At 42.7% G+C, this 22581-nt stretch overlaps 1 protein-coding gene across 3 annotated transcripts in view; it reads left to right on the top strand.

The window, feature by feature from the left end:
* ANTXR2 (ANTXR cell adhesion molecule 2) overlaps positions 1 to 22581 on the top strand; it is a 157400-nt gene that overhangs the window by 79282 nt on the left and 55537 nt on the right. For all 3 annotated transcript variants that reach the window (XR_010025885.1, XM_063135232.1, XM_063135231.1), the window contains 4 exons: positions 4661 to 4705; positions 8597 to 8692; positions 10105 to 10272; positions 12491 to 12571. Coding sequence is in view for 2 of the 3 variants with exons in the window: in XM_063135232.1 (XP_062991302.1) it covers positions 4661 to 4705; positions 8597 to 8692; positions 10105 to 10272; positions 12491 to 12571 (390 nt within the window). In the remaining variant the exon portion in view is untranslated. The remainder of the gene's footprint in view (positions 1 to 4660; positions 4706 to 8596; positions 8693 to 10104; positions 10273 to 12490; positions 12572 to 22581) is intronic.

Raw genomic sequence — 22581 nt, 5'->3', positions numbered from 1 at the left:
AAAGTCTTTACCTGATACAAAATAGGCCACAGCATAGGCAGCAGGTAAGCCTCTTTTGGGAGGACTTTCCAAAACCATTTGGCAGAGATACCTAGAGGAGGGCCTCAGAAGATGGATGCAATGTCTTGGGTAGGGATATGCAGGAGATGTCAGAATGGGTCAGCAGTCCAGAATGGATAAGCCTTGCTTACAAACAGTATGAGCTTATGAGCTGTTGCTGCTGTTGCTCCAGAGGGGAAGAGCTCCCCTCCCACTCCCCTTGTGCTGCGACCTCTTCCTTCAGAGGTCCCTAAAAGGGCCTCGATTAGTTCCTTGCCTCTGATTTACAATATTTATACACTGCTCCGCATTCAAGAATTTTGGAGCGGTGAACAAATACAATAAAAGAAAAACACACATTAAAAATAAATTTTCAAAAGAAAGAAAGTGCAAATAAAACTGCAGCTGGTCATTAAGGGAAGGCTTCCTGGAACAACAATGTTTTCAGGAGGCGACAGAAGGAATACAAAGTTGGTGCCTGCCTGTCCTCAGGCAGGGAATTCCATAGGAAGGGGGCCACCACACTGAAGGCTCTGAATTTTCAAGGCAGCCCACATGGATTGTAGGATTTTATTTATTTATTTTATTTGTGAGATATACCGCTAAATGTAATAAAATCCTAAGCGGTTCACATATAAATATTAAAAACACTTTTAAAATACAATATTAAAACATAACATTAAAAACAATTCCAATTACAATAAAACGGTATGATACAATAAAAGGAGCAGTAAGGTGGAGTAATAATAATAAGAACAATAATAATACCACCATAAAAAATACAACAAAATGCAACAGCAAAGTCACATAGGCAGGATCTACACTACTGCTTTATAGTGGTTTTGAAGAGCACTGACAACTGTTGGGGCCCATGACACATCTACACCAAGCAGCATATAACATTATTTATTTATTTATATAGCACCATCAGTGTACAGTACGAAAGCGATATGAAAGTAATATATGGCATGTGTCAATGGGCCGCAAAAGTTTAAAACAGTATAGTTAAAAGGCTAGGATGATAAAATGCTAAAACACTGGGAAAGTAAAAAGGTCTTCACTTGGTGCCAAAAAGAGTACCATGTGGGTGTCAGGCGAAGCTGTCTAGGGAGCTCATTTCACAGCCGGAGGGATGCCCCAGCAAAAAAAGGTCCTCTACCTGGTAGCCACCTGCCTTGCTTACTTGGGCAGGGGCTTATGGAGAAGGACCCCTGAAAATCTAGGCAGGTACATATGGGAGCAGATGATCCTTCAGCTAACCTGACCCCAAGCCGTTTAGAGCTTTGAATATTAATATCAGCACTTTGAATCGGTCCTGGATATGGACTGGCAGCCAGTGAAGCTGAAAAAGAACTGGTGTAATGTGGACTTGTTAGCCAGGCTCTGTTAATAATCTTGCTACCCTGTTTTGGACTAGCTGAAGTTTCTCTGCGCTCAAATAGAGTGGAGAATTTCCATTTGCATACACACTCTAGTAATAAGTTGGTCCAACATCTAAACAAGCAGAAGTTTGTTGGTTCAAATCTTTGCCTGAATTCAGTAGGTGAATTCACGTTCATGTACAGAGCTGTCGTATGCGTGTGTGTGTTTTCGTTAGGCAAGCCACTGCCTGTTAACCGTAGATTTCCCAGCTGCAATATGAGGATAATATTAGTCATCTACCTTACAGGACTGTTGCAAAGAATTACTGAGACAATTCACAGGAAGCAGTTTGGATGCCCGCCCAGAGAGCTTCAGCTATTGGGCAGTAGAGAAATGCAATAAATAATAATAATAACAATAATAAAAATAAAATGTCCTCTATAAAAATACTCTCTATTTCTTTTCTTTTTTAAAAATGTAATTCTTCCCACCTTCTTTCTCTTATTCCTGTCCCAAAAAAGAGCCTTGTGGGGCAAATAAGCTTGCACTCTATTTCAGCAAGTGAAATTGATCTGTTTAAGGTTCCACTTTAGTTATTCCGTGTCTGTGAAAAATAATTAAAAAAGAGACTGCGGGATTTGAACAAAATAAAAAATCAACATAGAAAGGGAAATATCCACCCCACCCCCAGGCCCTTTAGCATTCAGCCTTCCTTTCTGGCATCAACCAGTTGGCGTCTAGTATATCAGTTGAATTGGGCATGCTGTTGAATTGTTGGCAGGAGCCAGTTGGTATTTTTTTTATTTTACTTGATCTGTAGTCCGTACACATCACCAGGTTGTTGGTTTTTAGTTCCCCTCCTCTTTCTCTCTCTTTTTTAAACAGTTCACTGTTGACAGTTCTTCTGCTCTTCCCTGAACGTTAGAACATAAGACTCCATCAAGCTGGCTCTGCTGCTGACATTTCTTAATGCCCACCTCGTTCAAACATTATAATGAAAAGTGTTAATGAGCAGATCAAAAGGACTGTTGCCTGAAGCAACTCGCTTTAAAAAACACACACCCATTTTTAAAACATATATAAAACAGGGAAGAAATTGACAGGCCTTGAAATTAAGTTCTTTTATTTATTTTTTGGTGGCTAAGTAAATGCCAAGAAGTCCATTCCTGACAATGATGATAATAAAATCAAACCAAGTAAAATTGGAGAAGACTCAAACTCTGCATATGGTACACAAAATGCAGATTTACACTCCTGGGCTTCTGGGACAGTATTGAAGAAAACTGAATTAAACAGAAATGCTGGCTGCCTTGCAATATTATGTCTTTTAACATCTGTAAGTTCTCAGGCTATAGAAGTTGTGGACGCTGTTCCCCCACCCCCAAAAGATAAAGATGTGTACCTGTGTTTCTCTTTATTTTAAAAGGAAAAAAATGATCCAGAATAATTTATGGCCATAGCTAGACCTAAGGTTTATCCCTGGATCATCCAGGGGTCAAACCTGTTCATCTAGGTGACACACAGGGGATCCAGTGCTCAGGCAGGGGCGAACCCTGGATGATCCCAGGATAAACCTTCGGTCTAGCTGTGTTCTAAGTGCAGGGTATTTGCCCGCTTGTATTTGTGCATGTGTTCCTGTGCAGGGGGCATGTGCAGTAGTGCTGCCTAAGACCATTGAATGGGCTGATGTCATTTGATGGCAGTTTTACTGTCAATGCTACGAAGGTCTGGCCAGAGCGCTGCCAGCATGGGAGAGTACCAGGGAGCCATATCCAGAGCACACTGAGACACTCTTCAGAGCAGAAGTGCACAACCGTTTCAGCTCCATGGGCCACATGTGATGCTGGTTCAAGGTTAGGGAGTAGGGTGAAAAAGGATTTCAGCAGGTGTCATTTGTATGCATGCAGCACCTGGTGAAATCCCCTCTTCATCACAACCGTTAAAGCTGCAGGAGCCCTGCCCTCTTTTTTATCTGGTCACTCTAGAGTGACCAGATACAGAAATGACCAGATACAGAAGGAAGAATGGCTCCTGCAGCTTTAACGGTTGCGATGAAGAGGGGATTTCACTCGACACTGTCATCTTATTAGCACCAAGTAAAAACTGCCTTCTTCTCTGAGGTATTTGACAGCATATAATGAATTTTAATTGCATCATGTATTGTCTTTGGCTGATAGTTTAAAAAATAGTTTTCAGATATATGTTATTTGTGTGTTTTATTTATATGTTTCATGCAAATGCTTTTTTGTTTTTGTACTTTGTTTAATGCTTTTAATGCTTTTTAATTTTTGTGAACCGCCCGGAGAGCTTCAGTTATGAGGCAGTATAGAAACATGAATGAATGGAAAGCAGATGTTGAGAACAGACTTAGAGGCAGTCTTTAAAGAATGCAGCAAAAGCAAAACATACAGCCTATCAGATCTAATTGCCCATGAAATTAACAGGAGAGATTTTGCCTGGTGCCTAAAAGATGGCAAAATGATACCATGTCCTACCTTGGCCTGCAGTTTCCTATAAATGTTCTCTTCACTCTAGTCCTGCCCATGGCTGCTTCCAAAGTTGGAAGAGAGATGCTCCCAGATCCTAGTGCCTAGTGGTTATCCCAGGCTTGGCCACAATCTCCTTGGGTGCTGTACGTGGTACCAAAAGGCTTCCATGAATTAAATAAGATCATTAGCCCAGAATGTAATATAGTGGTCCCTCCTTGATATGCTTTTGGAGGCAGGCAAAAACTTTCTTGTTCTGGCAGGCGTTTGGCGAGTAATCTGGACCTCCGTCTATGCCTAGGACTTTTAACATTGTCATGTATTTTAAATGTTTGTTTGTTTATTTATTTATTTATTACATTTTTATACTGCCCAATAGCCGAAGCTCTCTGATTTAATATTGGAATGTGTTTAATATGTTTTTAACTTTTGTATATTTCTATTGATTGGTTTTAACTGTATATGTTTTAATTTTGTAATGCCGGCTTGAGGCCAAGCATTGGGCAAAAGGCAGTATACAAATAAATATAATAATAACAACAACAACAACAACAACAACAACAACAACAAGAAGTTTGGCCCAAAGGCCCAGTGAAGACGACTTGCACCTGTTGAAATTCACAAAAAAAAGCAAAAACGAAATTCAGGTTGAATGCTGTATTTCATTGTCTGCATGCATTCGTTTGCAGTCGGGATATCCAAATCACTATGTGATTTTTTAATGATTTTTGCTGCCTGTCCTTTATCCTCTGATTTGTTTCCTCCCACCATAGGTCATTAAGGATCCTCCTCCAGTTATACCACCAGCTCCACCAGAGGTATGTTGTCAAACTGCTCGAAACCTTCGTCACACAGAAACGTTTTTTCTATCCAGTGTCCAATGATCCAGAGATGCAAATAACTAAGGGTGGAACCACTTCTCACCTTGCTCATCTAGTGTCCTGATGTGGTATCTTTTCCCTGCTTTCTTCCCTCAGCAGCCAATAGTGTACTTTGGAGCTGGGCGGGGGGTGGGAGGAATGCAAAAATAAGTCCTCTATACCTGACTATCGAATTTGGCTTTATTTATTTCTATTTCTAAGCTGTGGGGTAAGTGATCCTACATGTTATGAACCAGAAGGACATAATTCTCTTCTTCTGCAGTGCAACTGGTGCCAACCTTGATGGTGTTTCAGCGCCTGTTAAAAACCCATCTGTTTACTCAGGCATTTAGTGCTTTTAATACCTACCTAGGCTTCTATTTAAACTAGACTTTTAGTCTAATAGGCTAGTCAACTTTTCGTTTTCCCTGAGGTTTTGTATTTTAATTGTTTTAATGAATTTTGTATACCGCCCAGTGATTGGTCACGAAGGGTGGTATATAGATATATAAAATAAATACAGAAACTCATTTTAGGGATGCCATTGTCCACTGTGTCAAGTGGGACGTGCCTTGATGGAATATCTTTAATTGTATCATGTTATTTTGATGAAGGAGTATCTGGAGCTTTGAGTTAAATAGTTTACTTCTTCTTGCTTGATGAATGCTACTACTCAATTTGGCACATTTGCGGCATGATCGTGGCTGTGCTGGCCTCTAGACCCTCGATGACATTTGGGATCTCTCAGAAAGTTGCAGAGATGTATATGCCAATTTTAGTCTGGATATTCAAATGACTAGCAATAAATAAAGCAAAAATTGATAGTCGGGTGTAGTGCGGCATTCCTGTATACATGGCATACTCCATTAGACAGATTGGTTCTCCGAAAGTACGTAGGTAAAGTGGCTGTGTTGCTTGAGCGGGAATTGGATTGTAATAGACTCTTCAAAATGCATCCCGCTGCAAATTGATTTTCCGTGCACATAACCAGAATGCTTGGTTTATGCGTTCTGTGGATGAAGGCACCAGTAGGAGGGGAAAAATTACTTTCTAATTCAGATAATATCTTATTTACTCGTTCCCCTACCCCCAAGAAGCAGAACTTTAAACATTGAACCATCTTCTGATCATATCCAATATCTCACACATCTATATTTTTTCTTAAGTGTTCTTTTTTGATAGAAGCTTATTCGCCCATCGCAGGAAGTACACGGGTTAGTCATACACACAGTTGGTGCATTTTAAAGCATCCTAAAACAGAAAGAATGATGGTATGATAGGATATATCTCCAGTACAGTTTTAAGTCTGGTTTAATGGTAGGAAGGTAATAGTAATTTCCTTTCCCATGAGAAGTGGCAGTAGACACTATGTATCTTTAGCAGAGAATTCTCTACACCCTCAACAAAACTCTAGCCCCAGGATTTGGGAGAAGACATCATAATAAGAAGCTGATTTCAACCATAATTTAGAGATGCCTGCATAGTCTGCACAGTCTTTCTGGTTTATTAGACCCTTAAGTGGAACATTACTTTAAAAAAAAATCCTATCCAGAGTTTCCTGATATGTGTGAGATCCAATGCACACACAACACCCCATAAATCAAAGGATGCAGAGCTCCTATAGGCTACAATGTTATGGACAACTCCATGTGATCATCTTGTTGTGCTTGTACGACAGTTGCCAGCATTGCCATGAATGAGAAAGTGTATGCACAGCAGAAATTAACCCTGTGTACATACGAGAGTTCACACGATTAGGTACATTGGGCATGATCCAGACAAAACTAAGCAATTTTAAATTCCGCTTGTGACAGCAGGGAAGATTTAAGTACATGTTGAACTGTCCCACCGAAATCGATGGGATCCAAAAATGCTTAACTGTGGCTGGATTAAACCCATTGTCTTTTTGTAAGCATGCAAGCCTAGTTCTGGTCTAGATCTTTGTCACTCCTATGAGGCACGAACAGACTTCAGGCTTGTCTAGGGACCCCACCTCTTTCCATAGTGTTAAAAGGATGCCTCCAGGGGGCACTTTCCAAGCAGACAAAGGAGTTGCTACTATTCTCATTGCTACTACACCTAAACATCCGGGCAGGGCACTTCTGGCCCTCCAGATGTTGCTGGGACTGCAGCAGCCACCACCCCCAGCCAGCATGGTCATAAATGATGAGAATTGAAGACCAACAACTTCCCTCCGGTTTATTTATTTATTTTATTTATTTATTACATTTATATACCGCCCCATAGCCAAAGCTCTCTGGGCGGTTTCCAAAAGTTAAAAACAGTGAACATTAAAAAGTATACAAAATTTTAAACCATAAAAAACATAAAAACAATATCCATTTAAAACAACAGTTCTGGGGTCTGTTAAAAACAGGAGTCTGTGTTGTATGAGAGGAGGAGGAGAAGAAATAAGAGGCCGTTCATACAGAAGGAATGGAGCAGACTTTCCCAATTGGCACCCTCCAGACGCTTTGGACTACAAGTCCCATTATCCATGGCTGTGCTGCCTGTGGCTGATGGGAGTTGTAGTCCATGACACCACATTGGGGAAGGCTGCAATAGAGAATGCTTGGTTCTGTTTATTTCTGCGTATTTCCACTCCCCCCCCCCGTGTTCCACTATTAATTGCTTTAATTCTCTTCATAGATGTTGCATCCTGCTTGTTTTATACATAGGTTTTACTTTGTTGTGTGGTTTTGTTAATGTCAGTATTTACATTTTGGTATTTATAAATATTTATTTGGTATTTATTATTTTTTTAAAAAAAAATTAAAAATTTATTTTTTTAAAAAAAGGAATAATTACATTTAAAAAGTTGGAAAAAGTAATAACACGTGATAAACAAACACCAGCACAATGTTGACTGTGCAGTGCCGGCAATTAGGGTAGAGCGATGTTTAAGGATTCAGGATGCCAGACAGAAAGTTGCATCATAAACGCTTAGGGGCATTTCTCCAACGCCGTACTCTGAAATATGTGCATCATGGGGGTGTTCCTTAACAACCACTAATAAGTCATTTATTTGTTGTTGTTTATTCGTTCAGTCGTTTCCGACTCTTCGTGACTTCATGGACCAGCCCACGCCAGAGCTTTCTGTCAGCTGTCGCCACCCCTAGCTCCCCCAAGGTCAAGTCTGTCACCTCCAGAATATCATCCCTCCATCTTGCCCTTGGTCGGCTCCTCTTCCTTTTGCCTTCCACTTTCCCTAGCATCAGCCTCTTCTCCAGGGTGTCCTGTCTTCTCATTATGTGGCCAAAGTACTTCAGTTTTGCCTTTAATACCATTCCCTCAAGTGAGCAGTCTGGCTTTATTTCCTGGAGTATGGACTGGTTTGATCTTCTTGCAGTCCAAGGCACTCTCAGAATTTTCCTCCAACACCACAGTTCAAAAGCATCTATCTTCCTTCGCTCAGCCTTCCTTATGGTCCAGCTCTCGCAGCCATAGGTTACTACGGGGAATACCATTGCTTTAACTATGCGGACCTTTGTTGTCAGTGTGGTGTCTCTGCTCTTAACTATTTTATCAAGATTTGTCATTGCTCTCCTCCCAAGAAGTAAACGTCTTCTGATTTCCTGGCTGCAGTCAGCGTCTGCAGTAATCTTTGCGCCCAGTCATTTATACCAGTCACCAATTTAACACTCCCCCTAGTTAGCACATCATGCATCAGTGTCTCACATCCTGTTTTGGCACTGATATTTTTGTCTTATATCCTCTTTTTTCAGGAAAAGTGAATTGCAACTTGAATTGATGTTAGATATCTAACCTAAGAGCTGTTAATTCCCTTGTGTGTGTAAGGTGTGTATGTAAAAGAAAATTCACAAATTGGTGTTCGATTTTCCCCCCCAGGAAGACGATGATGATCCTTTCCCTTCAAAGAAATGGCCAACGGTGGATGCTTCCTATTACGGTGGACGAGGAGTTGGAGGAATTAAAAGAATGGAGGTTGGTATTGTAGAGCAGGGGGTCCCCAACATGGCCCCCACAGGGCCCACCAGTGATGCCCATGAAAGTGTCTCCAGCGTGGTGCCTGCAGAGACATGCAAAGCTTTAACAAAAAGAAATGTGTGGCACTTAAGTTGCTGTTAGCACAGCCCATTCTAAATTACCAGTTGAACCACCCCTGTCACAGTTTTACATCCTATGGCAGTGCTCAACACTCTCCAATAGGGGTCCCCAGCCTTTTCGGACCTGTGAACACATTTGGGAATTTGAGAAACTGCCGTGGGCACCGCCACAAGATGGCTCCTATGGAGGATGTGGCTAGGCAAATAATGGCTTCTGTGTGCCCTGGCTAGTCAAAAGAGATGGGTTGTTTTGACTTCTATAAAGCCAGTGCTTGTGCAATTTGATCAAAGGCATTGGCGCCAACTTGGAACGTTGATACTAAAATGGCTTTCTTTTTAATTAATTAAAAAAAAACTCTTCTAAGTTTGCCAGATGGACTGACTTCCCCATGATGTCAGCCTCCTAGGAATTCCTGTTTTTATGTATAGAACAACCTTAGTTGTCTCCCCATAGATTAGGGGAAGAACTGATTTCATCAGTTGCGTTTCATCCAGACTTTGAAAAAGAAAGAGGCTTGTTTCAAGAATCGAATGCAAACAAAGAGAACAAGGCTTTTCAATGCGGTTTTTATTTTTATCCTTTTGGGGGGACATTACAGTGTAGCATAAGTATTCTCATTGTGAGCCAGCCAAGTACTTTTACAAGGCAGATCTTAGACGCTCAGCTTCTTCTTCTGCAGCTGTTGTAGTGTAGTGGTCAAAAGCATGATCTGCAAGACAAGAAGCCCCGGGTCAAATCTCATGAATTCATAGGGGTTGGGGTGGGGGATGGCTTAGGCAAGCCACTGTCTCTTAGCCTCAGCACTGATCTGTAAGACAGTGAGGATAATATTGTTAGCTGATTGTACAGGGCTGCAGTAAGGATGATTGAGTCCCAATTTGACTTGAGTGTAGATGTCTTACCTTGCAGAATCCCCACCACCAGATCTATCAACCCAGTTGGATGGGATGCAAGACATCTGGAGAGGCTGTATTGACCACCACCTGTTAAACGGAGCACTACGATATTGGGCCTCTTCTCCTTCTCTGGCACCCATGGGACCCACCACAAACGCAACAGGAAGCTAGTGCTTCCTGAAATAACCCTGGAAACAACCCAAAATGCTCGTTTCCAGAAGAGGTCGGAGGATCTCCCTTCTGCAACCCCACTGACCTTCTCCATTCTGGAAACAGGCTTCCTGTTGTGCTAGTGGAGGGTCCAACTAGTGCCTGGGTAGCCTTGGATACTGCCCAAGCGGACCATTAGCTTCAGCACCAAGCCACTTTGATAACAGGTCTTCCTTTCTTTAGGTCCGTTGGGGTGATAAAGGATCGACTGAAGAAGGTGCCCGGCTAGAGAAAGCCAAAAATGCGGTGGTAAAACTCCCTGATGAGCCTGAAGAGCCATTTCAACCTAGAACGCCAAAGCCCAGGCCTACCTCAGTGCCCACTCAGGAAAAGTGGTACACGCCTATTAAGGTACTTGTTGAATCTCTTCTCATTGAACGCAGTGTTGGCTTTGCAGTTGTATTGTGGGGCAAACTGGGGCTGAGCTTAGGAAAGTTGGAAAGGCTGGAATGCTCATTCAGGGCCGCTGGAGAAGACGCTTGTGAGATGGCATGGGTGGGACAAGTGGGGGAGGCCCCAGCCTGTGTTAATGCTGTGGTGTGTACAAGCGTCTGTGGCAGCTGGAGATGTTAAGAGCTTTGGCTGTTGAACTGGAGTCTCCTTCAGATTAGCCCTGTCTTCTAAAGAGGAGGCTTATCCTAGAGGACAGTGGTTCAGCTCTCGGGCCGTTTTGGTCTTCTGCTCACATGCCAGCCAAGGGAATACAGCAGCCTTCCCCAATCTGGTGTCTGCCAGATGTTTTGGACTACAGCAATCAACATTCCTGACATTGGCCATGTTGGCTGTGGCTATTGGGAGTTCAGGTTCAAAAGTCCTGCAGGAACCGGAAGTTGAAAGATGCTGGAATAGAGCATGACCATGGGTTGCATCCAATTTTAGTCCTTCTTAGGGAAGACCCTGTGGCGTTACACCCCACAAGGCAATTCCAAATGTATGTCTGCAGTTTGTAAGTCTGTGGTTTGTAGAATGTTGGCCTGAGTGGGCGGAGTTAGAAGGTCTTGGGAGGGGGGAGGAGTGATATATAAGGGAATGACTGAGGGGATTGTGAGTTCTTGTTCTTGTTCTTTTGGAGAGAACCTTTTCAGGGAGACTTGTTAGGTACTCTTAGAGTCTGTAGTGCTCTCTGTATTTATGGTACTTAAGTTCTTGGGAAATTTGAGAGTCAGTGTAGTGAGTGGTGTCTTTAGAGTATGGTGTGCACGTAGTGGAAGTATATTAATACTGATAATAAAGAAAGTTCAAGAGTGATTGTGTGAGAAAAAGGAAAGCACGAATGTGAGAGTGACAGGATTGTATGGAAGGTTTCAAAAAGGTTTTTAAATGTTGTTATTTGAAACAAAGCTTATGAACTTTTAAAAATAAATTTTGATTGTTTGTTTTAAAACTACCACAAAAATCCCACGTGTCTGTTTGGCGTTTATCATCTTAAGTTTACACATTCAGCACCCACTCTGACAATCATTCACCTAAGCAGATATAACTCACAGCGCATTATTATATATATTAAAATCCATTCTCCATTTTAAACCCCTTCCTCCACATAGTTTGGAGGAAGGTGGGTTTTATCCCTTGCCTCAGGCGTATCAAGAGGTGGTGCTTAGCTTGAGCAGGGAGTGGCCTCGGCCGGGTCTGGTGTTCAGAGCCTGTGTCGCCCCATAATAAGTGGTGGCAGCCGTGAGGTCTGGTGTTCAGAGCCTGTGTCATGGCAGACCCATTGAACACTGAAATGAATGGATACAACCTCTGATCAGGATCTGTATAGCTGCTTAAGCATCCAGTGGGTTCTGACCCAGCTGTCAGCACACTACGGAAAAGGCATCAGTCAGAAGTGACATACCAGGAAAGAGTGAGTGAGTGCAAGGCTGGAGAGTTGTACTTACCCCAATGCTCCAGAATTACACCCTGCCAGATCCTAGGTATTGTTAATGCATCCTTCTGCCTGCCGCAACCCAGGGCCTGTAATTTCAGAAGGCTCAGCTTTATTTGGCCTCCAATATGTGCTACCTCCAAAAAGGGCCACGCAAGTCAGTCTTGTTAGATTGTAGGTTGAAGGGACGTGACCAGGCGGTATTTTGCACAGCCAAGGAAGGAAGGCATGGCAGCTTTAAATAACCGAAGCTATTAGGAAGATGTCTCTCCAAGGAGTCAACCTTGGAGAAGCAACAGTTCAGTACCTGTGTTGATGAGTCAGAACTTCAGTTAAACAAGGGAGAGGTTAGGAAGTCTTTAGAAAAGACCAAAAAGACATTTAATCTTTATTTGATCACTCTGTGTGTGTGTGTTTTAAAAGCCCTTAAACTTAAAATAGTAAAAGACCAGAACTTAGAATTTCCCACTCATTTAACACATTGTTAAGAACCATTTACTTAATCACACATCACTGGCTCAATGTGTTCCCATTAAGCAGAATTTATGCCTAATAGCATCCCATTTAAGGAGCGCTCATTGTCCTACCGTGTCGTTTGGCGGAAGATGATCCCCGAGACATATCCAAGGACAGCTAATGGTTTTGAGAAGTGCTGTCGCATACGCCAGCTTATCAGAAGTCTTCTTGGTCTCCTCTTTACAGGGTCGACTGGATGCTTTGTGGGCTTTGCTGAGGCGGCAGTATGACAGAGTGTCTTTGATGCGACCGCAGCAAGGAGATGAGGTTTGTGAACGTGTGGGCTTGATAGGCATAAGGCTGTGCTGCCACCATCCAGAGGGCTGTAGCATGCACAGGGAAACATGTGCGCATGAACAGTAGAACTTCAGGGGCTGGGTTTAGATGCTTGCTTGCAGTTCCTTACACTGCATCCCAAAACATTTTTGAAACTCTCTCCTCCCTATTCTCAGAGCATCGATAGCTCTTGACCAAGCAGAGCAGGAGTGAGTAACATGTGGGTCTCCTGCAGCCCCCTGGCCTTTTTTACTCCCCCCCCATTCACCACAGCTATGCCACTGAATTTGCTGCCAAAATTGGCATATCTTCCCAAAAGCATATCACATAGAATCACATAGGATAGTAGAGTTGGAAGGGGCCTATAAGGCCATCAAGTCCAACCCCCTGCTCATTGCAGGAATCTACCTTAAAGCATCCCTGACAGATGGTTGTCCAGCTGCCTCTTGGATGCCTCTAGTGTGGGAAAGCCCACCACCTCCCTAGGCAATTGGTTCCATTGTCGTACTGCTCTAACAGTCAGGAAGTTTTTCCTGATGTCCAGCTGGAATCTGGCTTCCTGTAACTTGAGGCCATTATTCCATGTCCTGCACTCTGGGAGGATCGAGAAGTGATCCTGGCCCACCTCTGTGTGACAACCTTTCAAGTATTTGAAGAGTGCTATCATGCCTCCCCTCAAACTTCTCTTCTCAAGGCTAAACATGCCCAGTTGTTTCAGTCTCTCTTCATAGGGCTTTGTTTCCAGACCCCTGATCATCCTGGTTGCACTCCTCTGAAAGCCCTCCAGCTTGTCTGCATCCTTCTTGAAGTGTGGTGCCCAGAACTGGACACAATACTCAAGATGAGGCCTAACCAGGGCCGAATAGAAGGGAACCAGTACTTCATGCGATTTGGAAGCTATACTTCTATTAATGCAGCCCAAAATAGCATTTGCTTTTTCTGCCGCTACATCACACTGTTGGCTCGTATTCAGTTTGTCATCTACAGCAGTCCCAAGATCCTTCTCGTTTGTAGTATTGCAGAGCCAACTATCCCCCAAGTATCCCCTTTATCTTTAATTGGCAACTCTATTTTTAAAGCTGAACTGCTACAAAAAACATTTTATACTGTTTACTCTATTTTTTAAAAAAAGGAATGCCTTGCAAATAATTGCAAAGATGCTTTATTTGAGGACCTAAAGGTTGAAAAGGTGTCACATGTTGATTTTGGTGATGGTGGTATTTGGAGATTAACACTGCAATGCTATGCATGCCTAATTAGAAATGAGCCCTATTGAGTTCACTGACTCTGAAGTAAACGTACTGAAGAATCAGTGAAATTATTTGGAGAAACAAAGTTAGGGGAGGAACTGTTCCACGGAACTGTTTCTCTTCAAATTACTTGGTCAGTTACACAAAATTCTGGTTGAATCACTGTTTCTCCAAAACCCTGGTTGGCACACACAGAGAAACTGCGCATTGGGGGAACAGTGCCCCCACACACAACAGTGCCCGCTCACATAGCTAGAACCCCCTGCTTGGGTTGCCACAACATCTGGCTGAGACCACCACAGTTGTCTGTGGCCTTAGCTAGACCTACCTGTTATTGTGCGACAGAGGGGTGAAGACACCCCCCCTCTATTTACACGGAGCGCACGATGACTTCAGAGGTAGAGGCATCACGCCCGCCATTTTTTTTAAAGGGAAAGATGCGCACGAGCGCTTGTGCGCAAAAGATAAGGTGTTTTTTTTAAAATATATATATTTTCTCTGTTCGCCCCAATGCACCCTTGATGGGTGCAGTGCTCCTGAGGAGCTCTGCGCCCCATGCGCGGGTCCCGGCTCCTTGTGAGGAACCACGAGGAGCTGGGGCAAACCACGGTGCCCGGCCACACATTTCGTGGTCTTGGGCTCAGCCCGAGACCGCAGAAAAACCGGGCCTAAAGGGTAGGGTGAGATCCCAGGACAAGGGAGGGGTCATCCCTCCCTGCTCCCGACATCCCCTGTGCGTCATGTGGATGTACAGGGGTTTTGCCCCGTCTAGGTATGGCCTATGACTCCCTTAGTTTGATAGGTGAGGCAGTAAACTGAGTTATGAGCTCAGCTAGTAGTGAAGAAATCACTGAAGGGAGCTGCTAAAAATGGAAAAGGGGGCTTTTCTTTTCTGCCCATCTCTCATTGCAAATGCAAAAGGAGGCTTACGTCTGATGTTTGTGGCTGCACAGGATTCATTTCCTTCACCCAGTACTAGTTGTGCATGCACCCTTTTTGCACATGAGTAACTCTGGAACTGGCCTGGGGTTTAGATGCTGCTGATATTAGCTTTAATAATGTCGACTGATCTTTTATTTTTCTTCCACCTTGCAAGAATGAGGGGATTGCTGTGTGTTTCTTTCACAATGGGAAAAAATAGTCTATTTGTTAAGGGCACAATGAGATTAGACTTCTGTTACTTGTAAAATCAGAGGGAGAGGGAGGGATGGGAGAAACATACTTTAAAACAGGGTCAGTGTTTTGGCTGTTAGGCAGAGTGCTAAAGATAGTTATCGTCTTTTGGGTGTTACTTGTAGTGTTGAAAGAACACCGTTTGTATCTGGAGAAAAAGCATGTTTTATACCCCGAAGGGAACTGTTCTCATTTATTCATAAGCTCCTGAACGCAGATATGCTGAGGTACTTTGAGTATAAATCGGTAAACAAAACCACACTCATACACATACACCTGTCATGCTGAACAGCAAGTAATGTGAAATAGGTTCTTGTCATCTAGTTCACTTTTGCCGAAAAATACACCTTTCGAATTCAAGTCCTTGATCCCATAATTGAAACTGAGGCATGAAGGATCGGAGAAGAAAAGACCACCTCTTCCTCTTCTTGTCTCCACTTTTCTGCAGTTCTTTTCTTATAAATGCCAGATCCCAATAGCGAGGCTGGCCTAGTTTGAGGGCCCGCCTGCCGTTGATCCGAGAAGCTTTGATTGTGCCTGGAACCCCTCGGAGTCATCCATTTTTCAGCCAGCAATCGGTGAGGTGAAGGGAGGCTTGTACAGGTGTTAGCTAGCAGGTTGTCGTCGACATCTGTTCCAAGCAGAGGCCTAGCTCCACACCAGCCTGGAGCTAGGCTTCTGGATTGTCAGCAGATGTAGTTAAGGATGGAAGAACCGTGTTTTTTTGGTCTCACATTTGCCGCCCGAGGGGGGGGGGCTGAAACACGAAAGGTAGAGTGGGGGGTGGACACAGCTGCGCTCCCAAACATGCCTGAGGCACAAATAGAAGAGATCTAATGTAGTTTGACTCTGTGGTGGTGGGGAGAGGAGGAGCGAAAGCCACTTCAGAGACAACTTAACGTGGCAACATCTGCCACCAAGTTTCCAGGGAGTGACAAGGGACAGCAGGTACAGATCGACGTCCCCACATAAACAGCCCACATTAAGCCGTGAACTCTTTTGAAGGCCTTCCATCAAACATGCTGGAGTCCTCGGTAGGAGTTTGGGTTTTGTTTTTTCAAAGCGGTGTTTCGGGGGTGGGCGGGTGTTGATTTTTATTATTATTATTTTTTGGGTGTGCTAACAAGGTAATTTATAAATGATGCATCACCACACATCCTCGCTGTTTGTTTAAAGTCGGGAGAGAAAGCGGGGGGTGTAGGGGAGAGGGGGGAAGAAAGAGCTGCAATACTTTTGGGGTCGTTCTGTAAAAAAGCCAATTAATTCTCAGAAGTGCTTCTTGGATTTAATTGAGGTTACGCTAACCTTCAGACCACAGCACTACACCAAGGCAGTCATGAGAGCTTTTAAATGCGGTTGCAGCGACACCGTGTCGCACTGTTGCAGGAGACGCTGTCAGCTGTCCTTTTTTCTCTTCTTCAATACTTGTTTCAAGGGGGATGGGGCAGCAATAGACAGAAACTTGGCATAGGGTTCTCCGTGCGCATTAGGGCTCCTTTGCTCCTTAACTAAGCTGGCTCGTGCATTTTGATTTACGCGTCCGACACAGACTTGTAAACTATTCAGGCTTTTTCAAGACCCTCTCTGTTTTTCTCCCCGTTTTGGAGTTTTGCTGGTATTTTAATCACATTGCCAGTTTTGAACCTGAAAAGATATAAGCATAGAGTCATAGAATCATAAAATAGTAGAGTTGGAAGGGGCCTATAAGGCCATCGAGTCTTACTGGCATGTTGTTGTGTAAGTGCATAAATACTTCAGGGTTGTTACAAACTCAAAATGAAATGATCACCACTGCCTTGCACAATGTCATGGAAAGTGCCAGTTGGTTTGGGTGGAGTTAGCCCAGAGTCTTTGCAGGATTTGGTACATGGAAAAGCAGGGCTCCGTAAGAGTTGGCTCTTGGAAGAATCAAAATAGGGAATGGATATTGATAGCTCATATGACATACTGGATGCGTTGACAGACAGCGTCATCAGATGAACGTCCACCTCCTGCTCGTTTTCCTGTTACAAAAAAAGACATAGAAAAACTGACTTTTCAGCTGTAGCGAAACGTGCCACCATTTCCTGCTGTGTGCAGGAGAAGCAGCGGGATAAAATTACCCACAGGGCCATTGTTTACTTCCTCTTTCTTCCCCATGTAAAAAAAGAGGAAGTATTGTGGAAGAGAAGTGGGGAAGTGACAGTAAGAAAACACAATTTTCCCCATGTCTGATGACAGTAAGAGTTTAGAGAACTTGTTGTTACTAAACAAGCCTCTTCCTGTTGCAGGGCATTCTGGGATGGTAGGTTCTCTTGCACCAGAGCACAGCTAAGGATAAGGTGGTCATGTTAAGAATACTCATTATTATTATTATTTATTTATTTATATAGCACCATCAATGTACATGGTGCTGTACAGAGTAAAACAGTAATATTTTTCAACCTGTATCTTTACAATCCAGCTTCAGGAATTGTTATCCTGAGATTGGTACTGCCAGATAATAGCTTATTGAGACTATAAAAAATAAATCCCAGTTTTAGTCACACACTTTTGCTGGCCCTTGCTTTATTCACAATCCCTGTTTTGTTATTATTATTAGACTGAACTCTACACATGATCTTGTAAATAGACTTGTACATGAGCATTATTTCAGGTTGATTGAGACAAGTGATTGTATCAGGGATAACTGATTTCTTCCCAACTCTCTTCAACCTCCGATTCCACCTTCTGAATTTTGTAAAAAAAGAAAAGGGGGGGGGGGAAGAGACAGTCAATTGAGGCGTTATTGTCTGAAGGTAGAGATCGTATGGGGCCTGTATTCATAACTTGCCCTGCAATTCAACAATGTACTATAGGGCCTATATAAAAACTTCCATAGGCCTGAATGATGAACTCTGAAAGCAAGAGAGCCTTTAGGAATATACGTGTTTGATGTGCACAGGTTATTCTATGCTTGTAACCTGGGTACATTTTTAATTATTATTTATTTATTTATTACATTTTTATACCGCCCAATAGCTAAAGCTCTCTGGGTGGTTCACAAAAATTAAAACCATGAAAAGATTAAAAACAACCAACAATTTAAAACATGAATGCAAAATACAGTATGAAAAGCACAACCAGGATTAAAACCACACAGCAAAAAATTGATGTAGGTTAAAATATAGAATTAAAACAGCGAAGTTTAAATTTAAGTTAAATTAAGTGTTAAAATGCTGAGAAAATAAAAAGGTCTTCAGCTGGCGACGAAAGAAATACAGTGTAGGCGCCAGGTGAATCTCTCTGGGGAGCTTGTTCCACAGCCGGGGTGCCACAGCAGAGAAAGCCCTCCTCCTAGTAGCCACTTGCCTCACTTCCTTTGGCAGGGACTCACAGAGAAGGGCCCCTGTGGTTGATCTTCGGCGTTCCTTCAAATAACCTTGCCCCACGCCGTTTAAGGCTTTGAATGTTAGTACCAGCACTTTGAATTGGGCCTGGACCTGGACTAGCAGCCAATGAAGTTGTAGAAGGACTGGGGTGATATGGTCTTGCCGGCCAGTCCCTGTTAATAGGCGGGCTGCCCTCTTTTGTACCAGCTGAAGTTTCCAGACCGTTTTCAAAGGCAGCCCCACGTATAACACATTGCAGTAATCCAAACGAGAACCTCTGGGAGCCAGTCATATGATATGTCCACCATCAAAGAGGTTTAGGGTGCAATTCTATGCCTGTTTAGATAAGAAAAAAGTCCTATAACTCCCAGCATGGCTGGCTGGGGGGATGCTGGGAGTTGTAGGACTTATGTCTGTCTAAGGAGGCATAGGATTGCACCCTTAGCCTAGCTCAGTTATAGGACAACTCCCCTCTGTGTGCACCAGCTGTTGCAACATACACATGCATGGATCCTACCCATCCATGGAGGGTGGGGTGGAAGAGGAAATTGTTCCTTAGAAAAATTGGGTGGGGGAAGTAAAGGGGAAAAAAACATAAGCCACCTCTCTGGGCAGCAGATTGGCTGTGATGAGTACTTGGGATGTTGTAGCTATGCAGAATACATGCGGGGCAATGACTGTTTATTAAGGAAGATAAAGGCTGGTCGCCGTCATCGTCCCCAGCACCTTTCACCTGCTGCTGTCAAATATCAACTTGGCTACATCAAAAAGCAATAGAGGGATCTGGTTTCTTTCGTGGTTAACATTGGTCCCTTCTGTAGTTAAGTATTGATTGCCAATACTTGATATAGCCATATTTCTTCCCCTCCCCTCCCCCCCATATCATCAGGACACCCCACTATGAGACAGATTGGAACAAAACAGTTGTATTTAATTGGAATGAGGCGCTCGGGGAATAGAACACCTCATATCTATATGCTCAATCATAAAATGCAAGCCCCCGATTCCGACACAGCGATTATGACCTGTTGGGAACTGATGTGGTTTATGTTAATGCTGAGTATCTCATTAGTCCAGTTTACAGAAGGACTCTCCACCCTTCCAGAAACAGCAAGTAGAAAGCTGACAGTTTAATTCAGTTGCTCTTCTTCAGAGGAGACGTGACAGCTTTAACTGTCTTGTGCACCCAGATTTATGAACTAGTCCTACGCTCTTAACCAGATTAGTTCATTTTCCATTTACTGTGGAAAATAGGGCAGCTGTCCGAGCGGCTGGTTGTAAATTCGATAATGTCTGCTGTGTTAATCTGTAAGCTTTTCAGATAGAGAAGGCAACAGATAACAGGATTAAAGTTTCACGACCCAGGGTTTTCACAGCCTGAGATGGGGGTACCAGGAGAAGACGGGGGCTGGGGGGGGAGAAGGAGGGGCATGCATATAGAGAATAGAGAATGACTCCTGTCATTAATCTTAATTGATTGTCAAGAGATTTTAATCAGGGTTATTAATTAGGAAAGTCCGTAATGTAATGTCTGTGTAGAAGCATCAGATGCTCATTTGTGAATTATGATGTGTTTGTGTAGATGCAGGATTTATTAACTGAATATATATTCAGGCCCTATATTGTGTGAGAAATTTTGTTGAGACACACACAGAGAGACATATACATTATATACATATGTGTATGCACACATACACACTCACACACTGCACTCATACACAAATAGTAAAACTCAAAATTTGGTGAACATTGGCATTCACATGCAAATGTTGACAATCCCAGCTGAATTTCATGAATGTCTGAAAATAAATGTACTTCCTTACTTTTGGGATATATTCCCAGTGAATGCTGGCAATTTATGTGATTGAGATTGTTAAAATTCACCGGTGTAGCTCTGAGTTGTCAGAGATTCGCAACACTGACTGCACTTTGACAGTGATATATAAATAATAAAGAATTTGTTTGAGGTTTTGGAATCCACCAAATTTCAGATATTCAAGGTGAGATATCCATCCATGAACAAATGGAACATGCACATGTGAATAGACTCAGCATGCTCAGACATACGTGTAATGCCATAAGGAAGCTGTAAAATGTTTTCTGTAAAATGTATGTCATATATGATTATATGATTATAATTAGAAATAAACCTTACCGTTTTAAGGGAAAGTGTGGTGCACCTTTTTAATCTTTCTCTTGCTCTCCCTGACACACACACATACTTAACACATTTTTGTAATATATATATATATATATATATATATATATGGAGATGAACACATATATTTGCAGAACTATCCGCAAACTGTGCAATATAGTCACTTACATAAATATCCATTTATATTTCTCTCTGTCAGTAGCACCAGTAACATAATCTGACGCAGTATTTAGTATAGAGAGCACTGCATGTATATTATAGCATCTTGAATTCCATCACCTTTGATAATTCAGAACATGTTGCAACATGCAGATTTTCATCTAGGACCAGACCCATTTCAGGCTAACTCAACACCATTCTCTTTCTCTGCAGCTTAAATATTTCCTCTGTCAATGTCTTGAGAGAACTCTGTGGGCACCCATTGTGGTAATTGTCTTGCAAGGAATGGGTTAGTAAGTAAAGTAACAATACTGAGCATCTTGTTGGCCTGCTAGCCTGCAATTTGATGAATTTCATTTATTACACAACATGTAGATTTCTAGAATAATGTGTTATTTGTTGCGCTGCCTTTGAAGATCATTTGGAAACTGCAGCAAGTACAGTATTCGGAAGCCATGTTCTTGGCTGGGGCTGTACTTCCAGGCGGGCTTGCCTGCACTGGGTAGTGATTTATTTCCAGGTCAAATTTAAAATACTGGTTTTAATCTATAAAGCACTATATGGCTTGGGACCCAATACCCCAAGGATCGTCTCTTCCTGTATGAACCTCCCCAGTCCCTGAGTTCAGCTTCAGAGGCCCTTCTCTGTGTGCCCAGGCTCAGGACTTGTCAGTTCCAGAATTGGCCTTCTCTTTGACAGCCCCGTATATATGGAACCTTCTTCCAAAGAAGCTCATCTGGCACTAACATGGCCATCTTTTCAGCACCAGGCAAATATGTGCTTATTTTCCCAGGCATCTGGACATTGTTGTGGGCTGCTTTTGTGTTGTTCATTCTAGGCTGTGTGTAGAGGGAGATTTTGTATAATTGTGGATGAACAGGAAGATGTAAAATTCTGGCAGGAATGGACTATACGGACAGACACAATACAGATGCATAATAATTCACCCACAACTGGCCATCAAGTTCAACCTCATCAAACAAGTATAGTACACCATACTATACATACTCACCCAAAACAGTCTTGGAAAATGCAGATCATAAAATATATTGGGGCAGAACAATTCATACAGACAAGACAGTACTTTGCAATTTCCCAGGCATAGCAGTCATAAACAAAAAAGAAAAACACATCTACCTCATTGTCATAGTAATACCTAATGACAAAAATGTTGTAGAGGAGGAAGAGGAAAAGAGAGAAAAATGTACAGCACTGGCTATGCAAGTTAAAGAACTATGGCAACAGGAAAAAGTTACAACTATTCTGTTAGTCACATCAGTAACTGGCATCACATCATTTTTTAAAAATAAAAACTAGGCCTACCAAAATACATCCACACCAACATCCAGAAAGCAGTCATACTTAAAACATGTTCAGTAGTCAGGAAATTCCTGAATCAGTAAAAGACAGCATTACTTGGCAAAGCACATCATGTTAATCTAGAGAAAACGCCACGAGTGAGAAAAGAAAGATAATAATATAAAAATACTGATTTGGACAACCTGCCCCCAAATTCTGACAACTTGCTACAATGAAAATGTGAGGTAAGTGCAGGTGGTAGACTTTGAAACCACAGTGATCTCTGACTGCAACAACTCTGGCTTCAGTATAATGAAATGAGCTGTCCTGCCGCCGCCCCCCCCCCCGCCCCGATGCTCTGATTAGTCTGCTGAGGTGTTTAGGAACATTAAAACTGTCAGCACAGAAGGCCTCAGAATAGAAAGTCCTGTTTGGTGTTGCTGTTTGGAAAGAGAAGTAAGGAGCACCATTACAGTGTTGGTCAAGTAGAAGTCGTTTAAGAATGTGGGGGTGTGGAACTGCCCCAAAGTTGAGAAACCACAAATGATTGGTCATTTGGGAACATGAGGTGAGGCTGGGGAAGGGGGGCATGGCCTTCTGGGGATCCGTGGA

The sequence above is a fragment of the Elgaria multicarinata genome, chromosome 10, assembly GCF_023053635.1.
Source record: "Elgaria multicarinata webbii isolate HBS135686 ecotype San Diego chromosome 10, rElgMul1.1.pri, whole genome shotgun sequence".
Classification (NCBI taxonomy): Eukaryota; Metazoa; Chordata; class Lepidosauria; order Squamata; family Anguidae; genus Elgaria; species Elgaria multicarinata.
This window is presented reverse-complemented; position numbering and strand designations above follow the sequence as displayed.